At 38.8% G+C, this 23314-nt stretch overlaps 1 protein-coding gene across 2 annotated transcripts in view; it reads right to left on the bottom strand.

The window, feature by feature from the left end:
* Helz (helicase with zinc finger) overlaps positions 1–23314 on the bottom strand; it is a 149513-nt gene that overhangs the window by 49502 nt on the left and 76697 nt on the right. For both annotated transcript variants that reach the window (XM_005402152.2, XM_005402151.2), the window contains exons 17-22: positions 16765–16943; positions 12993–13111; positions 11473–11618; positions 9603–9750; positions 3396–3579; positions 1336–1564 (exon numbers count right to left, since the gene is read on the bottom strand). In XM_005402152.2, the coding sequence (XP_005402209.1) occupies positions 1336–1564; positions 3396–3579; positions 9603–9750; positions 11473–11618; positions 12993–13111; positions 16765–16943 (1005 nt within the window). The remainder of the gene's footprint in view (positions 1–1335; positions 1565–3395; positions 3580–9602; positions 9751–11472; positions 11619–12992; positions 13112–16764; positions 16944–23314) is intronic.

Consider the following 23314-nt stretch of genomic DNA (forward strand, 5'->3'; position numbering starts at 1 on the left):
TAACCCCAAGCTATTTCTTTTTCATAAATGAATATTATGCATTTCTATTCAATTGCTTTTAAAAAATGTTAACATGGGCCGGGCGTGGTGGCGCACGCCTGTAATCCCAGCACTCGGGAGACTGAGGCAGGAGGATTGTTATGAGTTCGAGACCAGCCTGGGCTACAAAGTGAGCTCAAGGCCAGCCTGAACTGCATAGTGAGACCCTGTCTCAAAAAGACACACAAAAAAAATAAAAATAAAAAATAAAAAAAAATAAAAAATGTTAACATGGTTTTTCAATACTTCAAAAGGCAAGTCTTACATTATTGGCCTCATAACAGTTAAAATTCCTACTAAAGAGCATAAGTCATATGTATAGAGAAACTTTGTAGTTGACACTTTCAACATATTTTGTTAGAAACTGTTCCTTATAACTACAGTCTAATGAATACTAACAAAGCTATCCAAAGACAAGTAATGATTACTTCTAACCCGTTAATTTTAAGATCCTCTGAATTAACTAGACACAAAAAATTGTTTACATTCCGAAGCCTTGAGAAAAAACGACTACTGAAAAAATTCACCAAAAACTGCCAACTAAAGTACAATGAAGGGAGGATAAGGAGGCAGCAGACAATACAAAATTTACCATCCACCGAAGATATCCAGACACACACACACAAACACACACGCGCACACACAAAATCACCTTAAGCTGTGTCTCTTTCCAGAGCACTTTTACCCCAGATATGTCTATAGTTCACAACCTCACTTCCAAAGTCAGCTTCTTGGTGAAGCCTACTCTGAGCGTAACATTTATGCCACAAACCAGCCCAGCCCACGCATCACTTGTAATGGTCCTAAGTCAGTGGCGGCTAACCTATGGCACACATGCCGCAGCAGGCTGTTTCCATCACTGAAAGTTCTAAAAGGTTCACCATCACTGCCTAAGTGTTGTTCTACTTCTTTTCCATTAAACTTACCGAGTAAAATACTGCACAACATTCTTACTGGGTTTGCTGTCAGTCTTCATCTGCTACCCAATCAAATGTAAACCCTGAAAGGGCAGAGATTTCTGCCTATTTTTTTCACTGCTCTATTTTCAGTGGCTAGAAGAGTGCTGAGGACATAGAAGACACTCAGAAAGTACTGGTGTCTGTTGGATAATGAATGAATACACAATTATATACCATGAATAGACCCAAAGTAATGGGCTTTTGTGTTATCACTGGATTTCAGGTAACAGTAATGCTGATTTTAACTAGCCGAGAGGTCATACAAATAAATTATACACAGGAATACAAATTACTTCACATTTCCCCTTTACAGTCTCAGTCAGAGACACGTAATTACCTGCATCTTCCAATGGAGCACAGTGCAATGGGATCTCCCACCACGGCAACCAGGGACTGTGCTCTTGTGATGGCAGTATTGAGAAGCTTGTAGTTAGACAAAAAACCATAATCTAAGTCTTCTGTAGAATCTTCCAGAAGCTGCTCTTTCTTTTTAATTGGTGTCTGTTTATGTTTACAAGTATGTCTTGTACGTACTGTGCTAAGAAACAGAACTCTGAATTGCTTTCCTATAAAAAAAATTTTTGAAAAAAGGCTTGAGATTGTCAATCTAATCACTGATGTAATATAAGCATTGCATTTCTTTAAAATGTAATTGCTAAACAACAGACACTGGCAAGGATACAGAGAAATGGAAACCTTTGTACACTGCTGGTGCAAATGCAAAATGGTGGCGCCGCTCTGGAAAGCGCTGAGTTTGCGGCAGTCCCCCCACGAAAAAAAAAAAAACAAAAAAATCACCATTTGATCCAGTAAGTCCACTTGTGAACTTAGCCCAAGGAATTGAGAGCAAAGTGTTGAAGAAGTATGCGCACACCCATGGTGATAACCAGCATTATTCACCACCGCGGTTGGGCAGAAGCAACCCAAATGCTCACAGACAGATGAACAGATGAATAAAGTGTATTACATATACAAACAATGGACCCTTCAGCTTCAAAAAGGCAGGAAATTCTGACATGTGAGATAAGCCTGTCACAAAAAGACAGTTTGAGCAAAAACCTAAAAGCTCTTCAATCTGAAACACTTATCTCTAACATTTCAGATGAGGGATACTCGATGTATAATATGATTCCATTTACACAAGGTACCTACAATAGTTGAATTCATAAGGCAGAAGGTCCAATGGTGATCGCCAGCGTCGGGTTGTGGTGTGGTGTGGTGTGGTGTGGTGTGGTGTGGTGTGGTGTGGTGTGTATGTGTGTGTGTGTTTACTGTTTATTGGGCACAGATTTTCAGTTTGAGAAAAATGAAGGAAGTTCTGGGGATGCATGGCCACAATTGCTATACAACACTGTGAATGTACTTCATGCCACTGAATCACAGACATAAAGTGGTTAAAATGGTGAATTTTATGCTATGTGCATTTTACCACACTAAAACATGTTAGTCCTAGAATCAGCCTTTGAAATTATCTAGTCCAAGGTTCCATCAAACACAAGAGTCACCTAGCCTCTGGCCAATCAGGCAAATACTGCTGATTCCACCCAGAAGCCTTCCAGAGAGTCAGATTTAAATGACATTTTTTCTTATGCTCTTCTTACAGTAATCTATCACTTCATTCTATGACAAATCTTTCAATGTTTGAAAGCAGTTCCAATGCCAGTACTTAATCTTCTATAAGACCAAACAATCCCAGTTCTTTCAATCATTTCTGACTATCACGTGGTAGTTTATAGATCATTAACTATCCTTGGTCTCCTGCGAGTTTTCTAGTTTGCTACTAGTGTTCCTCCTAAAATACCCCAATTCAGCATAATCTAAACTGGAGATGGATGAGTGGAGCTACTTGTTCCCCATGATCTGGACACCAGATTACTCTTACTGCTGTGAATTACCATGAAACCTAACATTGTACTGAGGATTTTTAGTGCTGACATCGTAGTAGTGCTCATATATTCAAAATCATAAGTTTTGTAGCAATTCAGTATAGGAACACAATCTAAGAACTGCCGTTAACTATTCATTTAGGGAAATTTACAGATAAAATCTTTATGAAGAAATTAGTTGTCAATTTACTTTAACAATCTGTTGTATGTTTTTATGATAATTACAGCATACAGACATTATATAGCATTATATAATTAGGTCATAGAAAAAGGTCCATTTTTAATGCTTTTATTTGGATAAAAAAAATTTAATAAACATGTAAACAAAGCTTTAACTGCAAAATTTGCCAGTGAAGAAACTTGGTGTGAAGGGAATACATCCCTCCTGCTCCAGAAAAGTGACCTAAGGTCTCTTAATACTCTAAGATCTTTTAAGAGAATTAAAAATCAAATATAAACACACTAAGAATTAAGCATCTGAATAACTTCATGTATTCCAATTAATACTTACCTTGAACATTTAGCACCCTTTCTACATTAACATCAGATAATCTCTTTTTCCGAAGTTCAGCGCGTATCCTGAACACTTGATCAGCGTATGGAGTCACCACACCAATGCTGCCATCGTCCAACTTCCCCCATGCTACTGGCCACTTCCTTCTTAACTCTTCTACACGTTCCACAACTTCAAATACCTTTAAACAAACATATACATATTGTCATCAGTGTTTAGAGAAAGAATACAGTAACTAAAAGTGATGTATGAAGGACCTCATCTTAGCAAACACCATTTTTGAAACTACTAAATAGGGGCTGGCATATAGCACAGTGGCATAAGTGCCTGCCTAGCAAGTGCAAAGTCCTGAGTTCGATTCCCAGTAAAAAAAAAAAACAAAAAAAACCAAAAACAACAACAAAAAAACCATACTAAATGGGAATGTTTTCTTTATACTAAGAAAACTTCACATTTCAAACAATAAATTCTTCAGTAACGCAACCAGGGAAAACAGGAAAATCAGAGACAATTTAACTGGCAGTATCTTCACTGTAAGAACCAAGAAAGAGTGAGGCTAAGTGTACTGCCATAAAAAATAGGAAAAACACAATTAACTGTCTTTATGCATGTGGTTAGATGTGGGCATGTATGAAACTTGGGAGAGACACCTCTGCTGAATGCCTGCCTCCTGAGTTCCTACCACTAAGTTACATATAATTGATCCTCCACGTTATTCCTTTGTTCACACCTTTATACTGTGTTCCAGGCAGCATAAAACTATAGTAAAAATGCCCAGACTTGTCATTTATTCAACCAAATTTAGAGTAATTCCACAGAACTTTAGGAATCTAGGATTTTCAATCTAGGGACTGCACTCACCCCTCACACCTCTGTCTTACACAACTGTTTCGGCAGCCAATTTCCATCAGGGCAATTCTCATATACCCCAGCTCTCTGTAAGGAAAGAGCTATTCCAGGTGATCCTGGAAGCTGAAAGACACTGGCAGACCCTGTTTTCCACAGGCCCATGCTGTAGAAGGCCTATACTGAGCAGCTGGCAGCAGGGGGAGCTGTTTTTCTAGCCCCCCTCCTGCAACACAGGGAAGATCTGAGTGGGACACTAGGCAAGGACTGCAGATGTCCCCCCACTCCCAAAAAAAGACTGCATTCCCCTTACCCACACAGTTCTAAATTGCCGCAGAGCTGATCTAATAGTTTTGGCAGCTGGATGACTATTCCCATCTTGTATAGATTCAATGGCCAGTGAACATCAGCAGACCCCAACCTCCCCTGGAATGGATCATAGAAAGATCTACACTGGATGTTAGCAACAGACACATGGCAGTCTGTTTCTGCCTGTCTGCTCTGTCTGTCTGTCTGTCTCTCTCTCTGTCTGTCCCTGTCCCTCCCTCTCACACACACACTTTTGGCTCCTGAGCTGGATGCTGGTGAGACACCAGTGGAAAACAAGTTCCACACTGTCCCCACAACTGCTCTTTCAATTCTGCCCAGGACAGGGTAAGGAAACATCACAAACTGGCAACAATTGGTCTCTAAGGAGCCCAACTTCAGTTATCACACTGGGGAGTAATTTATGCCCTAAGGACATGAAATAATTGACATTTTATCACAGGATTCAATAGTAAATTTGAGCTGGCGAAGAAATCAGCAACTGTGAAAATGGAGACTATACAAGTTAAAGAACAATGAGAAAAACATGGAGAAAAATCAACAAAGGGATACTAGTAAATTCATCAACACACAAATGATGGGAAAACCTGGAAAGAAGAGAGAAAGAAGAACCACCTAAAAAAGTTGAAAGAAATGATGCTTCAAAATTTGCATCTTATGGGGGAAAAAAATTCACCTATAGATCCAAGTTCAATGAACTTCAAATACACCAGGTGAAGACTAAAATGTTGCAATTCAAGATAAAAATGAATTCTGAAAACAGCAGGAGAAAGTATCACATCACTTACAAAGACAGTCCAATAAGATTACACACGACTTCTAATCAGACATATGGAGTCAACGATTCTAATCAACAATGGAATCCAAAACGCAGAGGAAAAAACATATTTCAATGTGTGAAGGGGGGGAAATGAAACAACCAATAATCTTACATTCAGGAAAACCTTTTTTAAAGGTTTTGAATGGAGGCAAAATACATATAACCCTGGCTAAACAAAATTTGTGAGAATCCCTTACTAGCAGACTTACCATGCCAGAAATACTATAGGAAACTCTTTAGGCTAAAAGCAAGTCACCAAATAATTCCAATCTATAGAAAGTGCTACTGAAAAGGTAACTATGTGGGTAACTATAAAAGAGAATATGGTGGGGCTGGGGATTTAGCTCAGCGGCAAAGCGCCTGCCTGGCAAGCGCAAGGTCGTGAGTTCGGTTCCCGGTGCCGGAGAAAAAACCAAAAAAAAAAAAAAAAATTAAAAAGAGAATATGGATAACAGCATTTCTTCCCATTTCTCCTAACTGGTCTAAAGAGCAATGGCATAAAATTTTACATTAGATTGTAACAACGATAATATACATGACAATAAGACAGAAGGCAGGTGGAAAATAATACAGATGGTATTCAAATCCACAAAAAAAGAGAACCAGAAATATAAAATAAGATTAGTACAGGAAAGTCTGTAAGTATGAAATTGTCCATCTTTCTTCTCTACATAAGGTTATAAAATGTAACAGCTGAGCATGGTGGCACACACCTGCAATCCCAGCACCTGAGAGGCTGATACAGGAGGATTGCTGTGAGTTCAAGGCTAGCCTGAGCTACATAGTTGAGTTTAAGACGAGCGTGAATTACAGAACAAAACCCTGTCTCAAAAAGCAAAAAAAAGAAATAATTATAAAAAATGCATTACAGTATTCAGTTTGTTCTATGTAAGTACACTATGTATAAAAAATAACACAGAGGGACTAGAATAGCAGTAAAGTTTCTATCACTGAAAGAAAGTTAGCATAAATCTGAAGTAGATTCTAAGATATATATCATAAACTCTAGCAAAACCATTAAGAGAATAACTAAAAAGCATATGAACAATGAAATGGATTAAAACATAACATTGGAAAACATGTATTTAATATAAAAGGAGGCAGTAAAAGAAGTAGTGGGTAGGGGAAAAAAGTGATGCAAAAGAAACACAAAAAAAATAAAAACAAAATCAAGCCAGACATTAAAAAAAAAAAAAAAAAAAGTATCAGTCACGCATGGGGGAGCACACCTGTGATCCCAGCACTCAGGAAGCTGAGGCAGGAGGATCACTGCAAGTTCAGGGCCAGCCTGGGCTACAAAGCGAGCTCAAGGCCAGCCTGAACTGCATAGGGAGATCCTGTCTCAAAAAGACAAAAAAAAGTATCAGTAGCAATACTGAGTGCGAATGGATTAAACCCAATCAAAAGGCAGATTACATTTTTCAGATTACATTTTTAAAAACGTATCAAATGACAGGCTGTCTATAGAAGACATACTTTAGATTGAAGGATATAAAAGGGATGAGAACAGAAGAACAGAAAAAGACAAGCCATGCAAATGGCAATCAGAAATGAGCCACTGTGACTGTTAATATCCAAGAAACCTACTTTTAAATAACAAACATTTCTTATTTATAAAGAGGGACACTTTACAATGATAAGATCAATTCATCAGGAATCTAGGAACTATATAAACACATATACCATGAGGTTACATATTCCTAAAGTGTATGGAACAAAAATCATGTTCTCTGTGACTCAAGCCCCACTAAACCCAAGGGATCCACTTTCCCTATCTCTACAGTCTTGTCTGTCACGCTTTCTACTTTCTGGTTATTTGTTCCCATAGCTCCTCCCTTCAGACTGAATCTTTCAAAGTTAGGAATCATGTCTTAGTGCTTAATATTTAAATTCTACATTAAACTGAGACCACTGCATTATTTGTGCGATTTTAATTCACAGCCAAAAATCGTTCTCTTATTCTAACATTTTAAGCATGAGAGAGAAAGTACACATTAGTATACTGTAACACAGTACTTAACAGTTTTCAAAAACATGCTTCTTAAACAACTGCACATAGCAAAAATTTTTTGAGTACAGTAATCCTTCAGCTACAGGTTCTTTATTTTACTTTCAATCCACAACCTTTGGTTTAAGTCCATTTTGATGGTAACTTTGTGTAAGACTATCTTACATCATAATAGTGGAATTTAACTATTCCCAAATGGCCTCTTCAATTTTGGTTAGAATCCTTCCAAGAAATCTCACCTTCTCCCTATCAAGGTAACTAGTGTCATTTGGCTCACTTTATAAAGTTACACACGATCAAGTAAAATCCAGGAGTTGCCAGTGGTGGTACAACCCTGTAGACCCCAAGGTTAATGCAGGAGAATCACAAATTCAAGCTCAGCTGGGCAAATTAGCAAGGCCTTGTTTCAAAATAAAAAGTAAAAAAGGGCTGTCGATACAGCTCAGTGCTAAGGTCCTGCGTTCATTCCCCAGTTTGATAGGAAGGGGGATGTCAGGGGCTTTTAAACAGGTACTGACCAAGAATGCCACACTGATATCCAAAGAGATTTACTCCAGTATTCAAAAATTTGAAATGTCTACACTGGTATTCAGCTCCAGTGAATTAGAATCAGTTTTGTTCCTTGTAGAGAAAGCCCCTGGAAAAATATGTCTCAGATTTTTGACTAATAACTCAAGGGACTAAAGAAAGTGAATGAACAACTGCTCTGGTAAAGTTCAAGGTGGCTTGGAATTTCTCTAAAGTCACATGTTTAATATTTAAAGGTTACACAAATGTTGCCTTTCTGCTTTTTTAATATGAAGTATGTATTTTTCCCCAAACATTTTTGAGTAAAACTGACAATCCAGGAAGATGTACTTTATCCTGTAGCTTATGTATTTCCTAGAAAATATACCACATCATTGTGAAAGAACAAGTAACCAGGCTGAGAACAGCCGTGGGTAAATATCAACCCCACCTCAGGATCAAGGTAAACGTGGGCTCAGCTCTGACCCCTGGCAGCAGGAACACGGACTCTTCTGGATTTTCAGCCCTGCTTTTAGGTTGTCAGCCCGCCCACTCACTATCACGGCTAATTTCCAGGCCAGTGGCTTGCAACCCAAATGCAAAATAACAAAGGACATCCCCCTAGAGCTACTCTCAGTATTTCAAATATTTGAGGAAAAGTTTACCTTTTCCTAAAACTAAATGGCACAGGCTAACAAAAATGTCAAGTTTCTTAACTCTAGGCTAGAATTTTATCAAGTGATACTGATGGTTTTCTTGCACTGACTGCCAACTATAGCTCTCTGATTAATTTTTAAAGGGAAAGATGAGCTGGACAGGGTGGTACATGCCTTTAATCTCAGCACAGAGGCAGGCTGAGTGAGAGGACTGCAAGTTTAAGGTCCCACTTAGGCAACTTCAGTGAGATGCTGTCTCAAAATAAAAAGGGCTGAGGACGTAGTTCAATGTAAAAGGCTTTGGGTTCAATCTCCAGTACTGGAGGGGGGATGAGTTGCTAGGACATAACAAAAATTATTTCCTTGTAAACAAAATGAATAAATCATGAGATTCAAGGGCAGTAGAGCTCAGAGAACAGGAACTACTCCCCTCAGGATAACTGCACACTCCTGTCTCCTTTGGGTTTCCTGAAGTCCCTTGTGATGGCCAGAACCTTACCCACAGGTTTCTGGCTTGCCAGCCCTTGAAGACTTCACTATGTGTTTCTGTCTGCCGCCTGACCTCATGGTCTCTCCGAAGGCCAGAAACTGGAAGAGGACCATACAAATCTGAGCACAAGATGCAACAGCAACATCAGTATCGGGGCCTGTGTGATAGCTTTGGAGCCGAGGATTCTGCAATTCAAGTCTTACTCATTACAAATAATACCTCCTTTAAGTATACACTATAAAATTTAATCAGACTGTTTTAGACGTCTACCAATAATGATCTCTATAGGAGTGATAATGTCAATTTTTAGAAAATGTAATCATGCATTTTGTGTTTTATCACTAAGACAAAAAGTAAATCAATTTTTGTTTCCTATAGGAGACTGATCTTAACATACAATTGTATGAGAGAAAATAATTTTAAACACTATTTGCATGTATATGCAATCAACAAATAATAAACTGTCAATCCAAATTTTTAAATAAATGCTCAACAAAACCACACCACGTGACTGGGAAAATGTCAACTATGCGAGAAAGAACAAGAGTACCTCGGCATTATTATAAAAGGCTGTGCTGTTTTTTTCTTGCACGTCTTCCCCTCGTGCTGTGAAAAAGGTGAGCGGGTAGAAATCCTTGTGTGCCGGCTGCTTTCCGCTGGCCATCAGCTTGCCCTCGTAGAAAAGCTCCGAGGTGTAACTGCAGAGGGAAGGGACATTCAGAACGTAATCTGCCAACAAAATAACTCTGTCCCTCCCACCAAACGCCAGTCAAATTCTAGTAATACAGCTTTACGTCCATGATTACAGTACTTTTAGTCCCAACATGCTGCACCTATGATCCCAATAACTTCTCCAAGAATGACCATAGTAGTGGTAACAGAGAAGGCTCCTGATGTACCGCTGGTAAATGAGTTGATTTTGGTAAGGTATGCAGCCAGAATACAGAAAGAAAAGGAAGAAAAGATGGCAGTTCAATGCTAGTTGAGAACCTTTGTTCTATGAGAACATTTGCTAACTAGTACACTTTTTTGGTTAATAAATACATCTACTTGTACAAATCATGTATGCCAGGGATGTGCCACATAACAACTTCTTGGCTGACCTATCTTAGCCACTGTAACATCATACCACAATGTGTTACTCACACGTGTGGTGATACCAATGTAAACAAATCTACGCTGCTGGCAGCTGTATAAAGTATAGCACATACAAATGTGCAGCACATCACACTGATAATGGTAAGAAACTACTGTTACTGGTGCATGTATTTGATACGTTTCATCGTTATTTAGTATAAAACAGTATGCTGTATTACGTCTGCTGTAGCCTGACACAGCTCATGTTTACAGCGTCTCTTGAATGCATCCAAAGACAAAATAAGAAGGGCAACTGACTGCCGTAAACCGTTTGTGTGTAAGTATACTGCAGGATGTTCACGTAGTTATGAAATTCCCAGTGACATGTTTTGGAGACCGTATGACGCCTGACTGTACATGAAAACACACAGATATCGAAGCAATGCACCCAACTGGCAGGATGTTCAAGGCTTCAACTGTGAAATGAACACTCGCTACTGAGGAGGATGCCATCTAGTATCTGACTCATTACTGACCTCAGCATATGACTGACAATGGTAAGAATCACACTTTGAGGTATTGGTAAAATATTACCTACCTACTTGCTTTCAGAGAAACCTAAAAGTGGTCTTCACGTGTGTGACCTCACCAATACTATAAGTTATACTACACTACAAGGAACCTTAAGTTTCTGGTGGGGATAATGCCTGGAAATAAGCACGAAAGACTTGCAGACTGCTCCCGACACTGTTTCTCTTACCGGCTGTTGGCCACACAGTCTATACAGGGTGTGACTACTCACTGAGCTGTCACTAAGAACACGCTCCCTTTCATAGCTGCAGACTGTATTTAAAAGAAGTCTTTAAAATAATTTACCCCTCCCTGTCTTATTTCCTCTCTTCCTTTTTTTTTTCTTCCAGTACTGGGAACTGAACTCATGACCTCGCACTTGCCAGGCAGGCGCTGTGCCACTGAGCTAAATCCCCAGCCCCCTTTCTTCCCTTCTTTTAAGACAGATTTGTTGTACAACATAGGAAAAGGCAGGTAACTATTATAGAGGTTACCAATATATTTATTACAGCATGTAGTTTTCCATATAGATTATATACAAAATATATGTAGTCATAGAAAAATGTGTCATAGCCAGTTAAACTTAAATTTTAGTTTCCACAAATGCCTTATTTTGTAAAAAATCACAACCATGACTTTTGTGGTGCTCTTTTAGAAACACCACTACTAAGTATGTCACATAACCTGTCGGGAACAGCCTAGTAACACACCGCTTTCAGCCCCTGCCAGAGACCGCAGAAAGGGCGTGAATCAGAGGGACGGCTCACACCTACTTGATGATAGCTTCATGGGAGCGGTAGTTCTCACACAGAAGGATCCTGCACGGAAACTCAGCAGGGTAATGCTCATAAAGTCGATCAAGTAACGAAACGTGAAGGCTTCTCTCCCTGGCAAATTCACTGTAAACAAAAGGACTGAGCTGCAACAGACAAAAATATAAAAAGAATTTAACACACAAATCGTATTTTTGTAACCTACTAAAAACTCACAGTGCTAAAAAGTTATACAACATGCTGAATGCTGGAGCGTGCACACACACAAATCTACTGTATTCTCCACGAACCATTTAAGGACCTAGACTAAAAGTTCTAGTTCTTCACTTCAGTACACCAACACTATCCTAGAATTTCTACCTGTCAGTTTATAATAAAAGCCTTCTCCAAATGATACCAACTAGCGGCTACTTCATGAACTTCAGGGAGGCAACCCACTGCACCACTAGGGGAATCACATCATTTCACCCAAATTAATCAACTGTTTAAAATGATGGGCTGGCAGGACATAGACTATGATTCAAATATTATTTTTAATAATTAACAAAACTCTCTTGATCTCATAAGGCATAAGGAGTCATTCTGGGTTACACCTTTTCTGTTAAAGAACAAAATTAAACTACTTTCGGCAAAGGAACAAAACAGATTTTTATTCATCTACATTCATTTTATTCCTGGATAGCTTGACAGCTCTAATACCATGGAGCTGTAATCTTAAATCAACTGTGACAGAAAAGAAATAACTCTTTAAAACAGCTATCTTTATAGAAAAACTGCATTTTTCTTTCTCTTTTTTGTCTTTTTGAAGCAGAGTCTCGCTATACAATTCAGGCTAGCCTTGAGCTATCTTTATAGCTCAGGCTACTCTTGAATTCATGACGATCCTCCTGCCTCAGCCTCCCGAGTGCTGGGATTACAAGCATGCGCCACCACATCCAGCTTCTCTTTCTTATATGTCAAGTATTCAAATACATAAACTCTGAAATATGCTTCAAGATTTTGACTGTAATTTTTAACTAAGTCTGTTGTTTCTTATGATATCAGAAAATTAATCCTTCAAAAAAATAGGTATTAGAAACAAGAATCAGGTATTAGAAACAGGAATTGCAGGGAAAATTTAAATTTGATTTACAAGGAAAAGTAAGAGGGCTGGGTGTGGCTCAGTGGTACAGTGCTTGCCCGGCATGCGTGAAGCCTTGGTTTGGCTCCCAGCCCACGGGGGGGTGGGGGTGGGGGTGTTCAAATATTCATAATATAGAGAAATGAGATTCAAATTAATAAACATAAAATCAAAATACTGCTAAGACTCATTCATTTCAAATTGTGTAAACAAGAAAGAATGGTAGAATAGTAATTTTTCTTCATAAATCCCACTATTTTTCACCATTTGTATAGAAATACTTAAAGTGCTTACACTATGATATATGCACAACTTCATAGCATGCTTTAGAAAACAGAGTATTAAACATCCAAATATAACTAAAAGTTACTTTCAATACAGTGACTGAGAAGGCACTTACCTGCATATGATCACCAGCCAAAACAATCCGAGTGCTTTTAGTTGCTAATGCTAGAGGCATAATAGTTTCACACTCCATGGCCTGAGCAGCTTCATCTAATAGAATGTGCGTAAAAAAACCTACAAAATATAGAGTAAATACAGTAAAGCTTATTACAGCAGCAATAAAGGTAGAAGTAGTTATTTTCTTCTTTGCTAAGTAATTTATTTACCTAAGACTTGTAAGTACTTTTAAGGCCTATCCTCAATTTAGATACACATCAATTCAAACCCTAACTTTAAAAATAATTGTTAAAAAGAGTAACTATTTAGCTTGATAAAAGGTATTTGTAAACAGATCTGATGCTCAAAGACTTAACAGTTAAATCAGTATATACAGAAGAGATTTTAAAAGTACAAGATAGTGGGCTTTTGACCAAAAGAACACCCAACCATTCAACGCCCCAAAGCTATTTCACTATTTGTCAGAACCCTCAAAATAATGACAGTTCATGAGTATGCAGTAAATATGCACATTAGAAATTAAAGAAAATCATATTGGCATCTAAAGTAAAGGAAAAGGTTATAATCTGATTAGGACTGAAACAAGGGTTTCTCATGAGCAAATTCACTGATCTGGTTGTTTAGGTTTATTTTTCACATACAGTGATGCAGTGCTTAGCAACAGGGACCTGTTCCACAAAGTGTGACACGAGGCAATTTTGTCATATGAACATCAAATATATACAGCCCAGGCTGCTCTATACCTAGACTAAATAGGGATTGCATATATACAATAGTTCAGTCAACAGTGGACCTCTTATAGGACAGTGATCCCATAAAATTATAATAATATATAGATATATAGATATTCTATTGGTCCTATGGCCATGATGAACAAAACACAACTAAATCAAACAAAAAACTGATGGAAAACAGTAAACATTTTTGTGTGAGTAGAAAGAGTACATTATAAAAATGATAATAGTATAGCAGCAGGGCATGGTAGCAGATGCCTATAGTCCCCAGCTACTCCGGAGGCTGAGGCAGGAGGACTGTTTGAGCCTAAGAGTTCAAAATCAGCCTGGGCAAGATAGTGAGACCCCATCTCATACAAATACATACACCAGGAATACAGCTGCCTGTTATCATCAAACACAGTACGTAACAGTATACTGTTATAGCAGGCTTGTCCCCACCACTGTCACCACTAACACGTAAGCAATGAATACGTGACCACCTTATGCTGGCCCTGATGTTACCAGGTCACAGGAATTTCTCAGCTCCATTACAGTCTTACAGGGCCACTGTCACATGCCAATATCCACTGCTGACGGCAACACTGTTATGTAATAAATGCCCACACCACAGACAACTTTTTAGAACCTGTTTTTTTTAAAAAATCACTACTCTTCAAAATTAGTGACCGACAATAAACACTAAATATGTACATTTTCTAATACTTCTCAGATAAAAAAAACCCAGTAGGAAGCATCACACATCTTGGCCGCTGCTACCATTCACCCAGGGGCACAGTGCTGTGTACGCAAGCAAAGGGAAAATGTCCTTTTCCTCCAAGAGGGGGAGGAGGTAAAGGCCTCTCTGGTGACTTAAGGGAGGAGAAAGTCCCAGCCCTCTACCCCACTGCCAACTTTCCAGAGTACGAGGCTCCCTACTGGCAAAGGATGTAGTTTTTCTTTTCTTTTCTTTTCTTTTCTTTCTTTTCTTTTCTTTTTTGGTACCAGGAATCGAACTCAGGACCTTGCACTTGCCAGGCAAGTGCCTATGCCACTGAGCTATATCCCCAACCCGATGTAGTTTTTCAAATTAATGGAAAGTAATAAAAGTCTCTAGAAGCCAGTGGTACAATAGGTTAATCAGCTTCCTGTGAGTTGCTCAGGAGCCTGACCTGTTTATATCCACTCCTGTGAATATCGAGAGTTCCAAGTAATCTGTTTACCCAATTTTCTAATGCAACCGGTTTTTAAGCTGAGAACTTTCTAAATCTGACTAGTTCACAGTAATAACTATCATCCATCACCCAAACAAATACCTAGAAGCAAAAATATAAGTATGAATAACTGTCATCTATTTACTGATGCACCTAAGTATGACATGGCCACATGTATTTTTCTTTCTACTGAGAATTTGTGTATCTGTTGTAAATAATTAAAAAAAACTATATAAATATAGGATCTAAACCCTAGACTAGTGGAAAAATCTGTTTTCAATAGATAATAAATAGATCTAATCTTCAACTAGGACCTAAATAAATCACGAAATTATTGACTACCGCTTTAGCTAGAAAAGGTAACTTGAATTAATCAAACTGACTTAAGCATGAGTCTTACTTTTTTTATATGTAAAATAACCCTCCCTAGGGTTAATAGAATTAAATGCAATAAACAATTTCCAGAAGGGTCAAGTTTATTTCCAGTAAATATGATTCTATACTCTAGTAGCTCTCAAAACCGTGATTTTTTTCCTCACAAAACCATACTAAGAGGTTATGTTTTTAATCTGTGTGCCAGATATGCAGTATGTAATCATAAAGTAATGAGACTGACAAACATACCAAAATTTACATTTCAAATACTTGTTGTTCCAGTCAAAGTCACTTGGGACGAGATATAACTCATTCTAATGATGCTGCTACTGTTCAAAATCTTTTTTAAATTTTGCTTTTGTAATTGCCCTCACCAGCCAACTATGAGCTACATGTACAAGAAAAGAAGTCTCATTACGTGAGAGGCACATCTCTTTTTGCATTTTTTTTGAACCCTTAATGCTATTGCCCAGTTTGATCACCTACCTTCTTCATCTTATATTTCAAAAAGGATTTTGAAAGTTTAAAAAACTAAACCTATCCTCAATTAAAAACTAAAAAAGGTTGGACAACATTTCCTCCTTTAAGATAAACAGAAGTTTATCAAGTATCTCCACGTGTCTATCCTGGGCCAGGTGCCAGAAATACAAAAGTAAAAACAGGGGCTGAGGATATAGCTCAGTGGCATAGGCGCTTGTCTGGCAAGCCTGAGGTCATGAGTTCGATTCCCAGTACAAAAAAAAAAGTGAAGAGAACAGTCGCTACCTTCCAGGGATTCAGTTGTTCAAAAGAATGTCACTGGTTCTGAAAACATTTCCAAAAGGAGACGGCAAAAAGTACCAAGCAGTGTCAACACTTATGACAGTAATAAATATCCTTCTAAAGCATCCATTTCAAACTGATGCTATTTTTTGATGATTAAGTTCTACCATATTTTTCCAAAGAACTTCTCCCCTTACATCTGTATTCCTACATTAGGTTGACTTTACACAATTGCAGCACATAAATATAACAGTCTTAAGAGCACGTCATAAAAAAATCCTACATGATTGTTGTTTCAATACTATATAATGCAAAGGCAACTTAAGGCAAAAACTTGAAAAAATTATAAAAAACACCAACGTAGTCCAAATCAGAATTCTTCAGATAGTCAACTACCACTTGACCAATTAGAGAACACGTGGGCTAGCAGTCACAAAAATGTTTGCACTAGGGGTTGGCGGGCTCTTTTCAGTTAAGAAGGAACCACTGTGTTTATTTTAGGTCTTGTGGTTCACAAAGTCGCTGCTGCTACTACTCCACTCAGCTACAACAGCATGCAAGCATCTACAGACAAGAAAACAGTAAACAAGTGAGCATGGGTGGCTGTGCTCTGTCCAGTAAAACTATTTATAAAAACAGGCAGTTGGCCAGATTTGGCCTACCAGCTACAGAGTACCAACCCCTGGAGGACCCTGTGCAGGCATACCAGGTTCAAGATCCAACTGACAGAGGTACTGGGAAGTATTCAAAGTCACCACCACCACTCGGTGTTTAAGAATATCTTCTTTCTGTGGCATCTGAAAGGTGGAATGTGCGCTTGAGATCAAACAGTACTGATGGACAACTGGGTGGACAGTCTTCACCCAGCGATTTCGGAAATATACCCTATAAGAGAAGATTAATAGTTGTAATTTACACTTATTAATATCATAACAGTATCTGATTATTAAAATAGTAACACTGTTATTTTAAGACTATAATATCTGGAAGTTAAAAAAAAACCTCTTAACTGTCAGTATTCTGCTGGATTAGAATCTAATACACAGCTATCACTATCTCCATTATGGCTGCCCCTTAGCAAAAAAAAAAAAAAGGTTTAAGCAGAAGTATTTGTACTACTACAAAATAAATAGTTACTTTTAAGAACTCAGATTAAATGTACAACATTAGAAATGACACACAAACATGAGTGTCACAGGCATTATAATTTTTAAGTTAAAAATCTTTCCATTATGGAATTACTTTTTCCTAGGATACTACCATAAAAATATATTAATGTCTATTTAATTATTTATGCTAATAAAATATGAAATGGTACACATAATAGAAATTCAAAAGTTTTTGCATATATCCCAAACTGTTTTTTAGTTTTTACTTTGAAATCAGGTGCTAAGTTGTTCAGGCTGGGCTCAAATTTGTGGTCCTCCTGACTCAGCCTCCCAGAGTGCTGGACTTACAGGGCTGCACCATCATGACCAGCTACCAAACGCCTTATACCTATATCTATATAAGGTATATACCTTATACCTACATCTATACCTAGACAGAGGAAAACAGACCTCTGTCTGAGATTCTAGAAATTTAAAAATAAAGTTAAATTCTGAACAATCAGAAAGCCTTAAGAAGTAAAAATCTTAAGATAGTACATCTTTTCTATTAATTTCAACTTAAAAATATTAATAGGCCTGGAATTGTAAATTACAAGATGGCACAGAAATGACTCAACCATCCACCCATCCATCTCTAACCCATTCATAGAACAAAGATCTTTTGGGTATCAGAGTTAGAACGTGACGGGTTTGGGAATATCATAAAGGTTTTGGATTTACTCTGAGTTTAATGAGAAACCATCAGAATCGGACAGGGCAGTCATGACTTAAGTGACACGACTTAAACTGTTACAGGTCTGGACCACTCCCCACACTTGAGGAGAGGGTTACACTTCAATGTGCTAGCGAATGCTGCACGATCAGCTTTGGGGACGGGCTGCTTGGTAGTGTTTGCTGATTTACGTGGTGTGAAAACTACCACCATGGCTATGAGCATGGTTACCCCCGCGGCATCACTGAGCACAGCCCTGGGAAGGCACGTACATGACCAGCTCTCACCAGCCAGTCCCACTGCGTGAGATGGAGGTGAAAGCACAGGGTAGGAGGAGGAGGCCAGTGGGGTTACTGCGCGGGTCTGGAAGAGAAGTCGCTTAGACGAGGACGGTAACAGTGGAGATTTGGTAACAGATTCACTAGATGCTTTGTTGAGACAAGGTCTCACTAAGCAGTTCAGGCTGCCCTTGAACTCACCATGAACCCTAGGGCTGGCCTCAAACCCTACCTCAGCTACGCTGGAGTTATAGGGGTGTGCCACCAGCCGTGGATAGAGTCACAAGACACTTTAAGAAGAATGCAGGGCTGGGGGTGTAGCTCAGTAACACAGCACCTGCCGGGCAAATGTGAGGCCCTGGGCTTGATTCCTGGTACCAAAAAAAAGAAAATAAAGAAGGCAAACACGAGTTCAATTCTTGGTACCCTTCCCCACAAAAAAGAACAATGCAAACAGAATTTACTTATGAACTAGAGCTAAAATTTAAGAGAAAGTAAGATTCCACACTTTTTAAACTGGGTGAAGGGCTGGGGATTTAGCTCAGCGGCACAGCGCCTGCCTAGCAAGCGCAAGGTTGTGAGTTCACAAGGTTGTGAGTTCGATTCCCGGTACTGGAAAAAAAAAAAAAAAAAAACAGGTGAATGGTGGTAGTGTTCACAAGGGTGGTGAAATAGAGAAACACTGGGAAGTTCTGTTTTAAACAAATTCAGCAGGCATCCAAATGGAAATATCTGTGTGCAGAACAATATATGTCTGAAGTTCTGGAGAACGCATGGGTCAAATGGTATACAACTGGAGGAATACTAAACCTGGAGACTGCGTGAGATCACCTGGAGAGTAAGAGTACATAAAAAGAAAGTAGCGAAAAGCATAACAGAGGGACCGGCCCAACACTGGGAAAGGAGTAGGATACATTCAAGTGACTGGAAGGAACAGCCACTGACATAGAGAACTGAGGAGTGTGTGGAATATTGGACGCAAAATTTAAAAAGTGTTTCAAGAAGAAAAAACAAGCCAAGGGCGGTGGCACACACCTGCAATCTCAGCACTTCGGAAGCTGAGGCAGCCTGAGCTACATTGTGAGTCCCTGTCTCAAAATTAAAAATAAGAGAGACAAACAGCAGAGTACCTGCCAAAAGCTACCCAGAAGCTGAGTAAATGGGAACTGACCATAGGCCTTAGCAACAAGAAAACCACTGCGGGCCACAAAATAATGGTCTCAGGGTAGAAACAGAGAAGGGTACGATTAGCCTAAACCCGCTCAAGAGAAGAAGAAGAGGGGATGCAGAGCCAAGGAGGACAGAGAGCTGTTTAAGTTTTGTTACAGGAATGCAGATAAGGTCCCTTCCGTTGTTTTTTAAAAGACTGTAATAGAAAAGGACACAGAGAGGAAACGCTGTATAGACAGCAAAGAACGAGAGCCCACATTCACGTGACAGGTGGATCTCACAGAGGAAGAAGAGACTGAAACGGAAGGGGCAGTGGTTATTCAGCAGACGCAGGCGGAGGACCTCTCCCAGGGAGACTGTGGACCTTCTCTTCTGACTGAGTCCAACCCTTTCGTGAAATGACTGACATTACCATATGGTGCTTATTCTCATCATTATTACTCCTTTTTGATAGTGAAGAACACTAAAGGCCAAAGGGTTTTACAGTCTGGACTCAAACTTGTGTCCCTATCCTCTCTAAGTCACATTTCTTATTTCCAAAACAGACTGAACAACTCCACCTCTCAAGGATTTGGGGAAACCAAATGAAGTAACACACACTCAGTATGCAGCACAACACCTAGCGGCAACAAACAGAAGTCCTCCATTTCTTCACCCACAGCAAAGCTGAAACGAACCACAGTATTTCTAATACTCAGGTAATATTCAATACATATTACACCAAGGCAAAAAGGTCAGACAGACTAGGGGGTGGCAGCTGGCTGGGTAAGTATGGCCCGTTAATTACAAAATCCGAGGGCACACACACAAAGCAGTTCCCAAAGCCCTGCACGCGACTTCTCGAGAGCCCCAGCAGGCTTTCCACTCGACGGCCTACACCTGACGTCAGCCTGGGGGCTGGGTGACACAGAAAGGACGTCCACACTGAGTTGTGGCCACTGCGCTCACTCCTCTGCACTGGCCACCCCATGCTGTAGGGTGCACTTCCTGTCCTACTTTTATTTGTCCCAAACTTGCTCTGCAGAGCCTGTTTCTTTCCCTACCTTTAATAAAATTTTGCTACCATTTGTGCTTGTCTTGACCAATTCTTTGCTCAGGACAGAAAGAACCTAGAAACCACCGTCAGAAGGGGACCCCAGCACCTCAACACCTGGTAATAACATGACTGTGAGCAGCGAAGCCGGTTAACTCAGGTATGTTTCCCACTTCTTCCAAAGTACACAGTGTGAGGCATGTTTTACGTACTAAGCCGTTATCTGAAACAAAGGTAGTTTCTACTAGGCTTCTAAAAAATACCAAGATCTGCTGCTTAGTGTCTCACCAGCCTAGAATTTCACTACCAATTTCCTCTTCTCTATGAGCCCCCAACTGTTACTAGGCTCTTTTTTCTTACATTAATGTTCTCCATTTTGAAGTCTCTGTACATGTGACTTGGGAAAGCTACCTTAAATTACTTTTGCAAGCAAAGAAAGTTTTTAAAATTGTTCTTACTGTCTAATGTAATTACTAAACAGCTTGTTTTTCTTTTTTAGACACTGGAATTGTTATAATATTAAATCTTAAATGACAAATTTATTAAAAGCTATTCCTTAAATATTTATTTTTAAGAAAATATTACTATGTAAACTAGTTCAACCATTATGGAAATCAGTATAGAGATTTCTCAAAGAACTGAAATTAGAAACTCCATATAACCCAGCTATCATCTTTCTAGGTATCTTCCCCAAAGAGCTTTAACAGTCATTATACTACAGTGATACATGTATACCAACGTTTACAGCAGCACAATCAACAGATGACTGAATAAAGAAAATGTGGTATCTATATATAATGGAATACTACTCAGCTATAAAGAATAACAAATTTGACACATCTGTAGAGAAAAGGATGCACCTGGAAAATATGTGCGTGCCAGAGACCAGACACAAGCTTAAACACCACGTGGTACCTCTCCTGTGAGTGAGGCAAAGCACAAACAGAAAAGTAAAGCCTGGGGACAAGGGGCTGGGTCTCTTCTAATAGGGAAGTGGTTCAGAGAAGCTAGGGTGAGGTGTGTGGATGAGGGGAACGGGAAAGAAGTAGATGAAGAGATATGCCACTTACAGGAACCTAATAACCCCAATGAAGGTAAACATTTTATGCCAAAACATGACCTAAGATTAATAACATCAAGAAAAATAAAAATCAGGATAGGAGAATTGGAGGAGGAAGGAAAGAGGGAGAGAGTGGGAGGGAAGGAAAAGGGAATTTTAAAAAAGAATAAGCTGGGGCTGGGGATGTAGCTCAGCGGCACAGCATCTGCGTGGCAAGTGCAAGGTCATGAGTTCGATTCCCAGTACCACAAAAAAAACAAAAAAGAATAAGCTGCACCATGTACACACACCCACCTGCCAGGAAGATTATAAATTACAAGTACTGCAAACATATACTAATAAAAAAAAATGCTTAAAAAAAGAAAAGGACTAGTATAAAGTTGGTGACCTTTTTTATTAAGAAAATCATATAAAAATATTTTAATCCCTCAAACCAAAGTAGAATTAAGTTATTTTTCCCATTTTCATTCAGTTCAACTCTATGCTCGAAAGTGGTGTTTGGTGTAGGGGGACATTTTCTCAGTATAAATACAATACTCTAAAAACACAGAAGAATCACACCCTCCACTCCTTATAGTGACCACCCTTTCCAAAAGGTGAAAGATAACCACTGGCTCATTTGCAAACATCACTAGATGCATCAAAGGTAGTCATGAAATAAATCCTAATGACTGCTAATCCTAGGCTACCAGTCTAAATACTCAATTTACCAGAAGCAAATATTAAAGGAAAACTATAAAATTAAGTTTCAAACAAGAATTCTACTCATCCCCTAGGCTAAACTATTCATTAAATCCAACTGGAAAACAAAGGCATTTTCAGAAGTCCGAAAGAAAGCTCAAAAATTCCGATTCACTTCCTCAGCAGAGCTGAAAACACTAAATGTTGTTTGTATGAAAGGATATACACCACTAAAAAGCAAGGTAGGAAATTAAGAAAGAGGAAGGCCTAAGATCCACAAAGCAAAATTTAGTACAGGCGAGAGGAAAATTAAATTCTCAAGATGACACCAAAAAGAAGTGTCAGGATAACAAAAAAAAAAGCTCAGAAAAGAGACACAAGATAAACCCAGCAGGCTGGTCTCCAGGACTAAGAAACTGGCACAGACAAATCATCTAAGAGTTTTGAAAATACAGAAAATTGTTTTGGTAGCCATTTACAGAGCTACTTATGATATAAAGACCTGGTCAAACTGTCTAGAAAATGAAGCAAATGAAATAAATAAGTAAATAAATAAATAAGGACTATTTATGTTACAACAAAAGCAAAAAAGCGTATGAAAGGAAATATTATTTGTTAAGAGCAAGAATTTACAACATTTCTATAACGAAAACACTAAAAATGAAAGCTACTATAATAGTCAAAAATACCTAAAACCAAAAAAACACAAAACCTAAAACCAATTAAGATATAATAGTTTATATATGCTGATTACAGAGAAGTAGAAGTATCAGAAGAAATAACCGAAAGAGTGAGAATTATTTGGTCCCTTATGTTTGACAGGCAACAGGTAGGGAAGAAAAAGGAGACTTTTTTTTTTACTACCAACTTAAAAATACGTGACCTTTTAAAATACCATATGCATGATTTTCTTATAAATGTAAACACTAATCTAAAACAAAGGCCAGCTAATTTTTGGGTCATTATGAAAAAAGAAAATGCCAATATTTGAATTTAACCTCTCACAGATGGTATTTTAAAATTAAAATTCCGTAGCTCTCCTACTCTCATATAACGTCTCACCTCCTTCCAACCACTGGACAACCTCTCCATCCCTTCAGAGCCACACTTAAGAAGTAGCATCCGGGGCTGGGGATTTAGCTCAGCGGCAAAAGCGCCTGCCTGGCAAGCGCAAGGTCGTGAGTTCGGTTCCCGGTACCGGAGAAAAACCAAA

The sequence above is a fragment of the Chinchilla lanigera genome, unplaced genomic scaffold (assembly GCF_000276665.1).
Source record: "Chinchilla lanigera isolate Chin_1 unplaced genomic scaffold, ChiLan1.0 scaffold00077, whole genome shotgun sequence".
In the NCBI taxonomy this organism is placed as follows: Eukaryota; Metazoa; Chordata; class Mammalia; order Rodentia; family Chinchillidae; genus Chinchilla; species Chinchilla lanigera.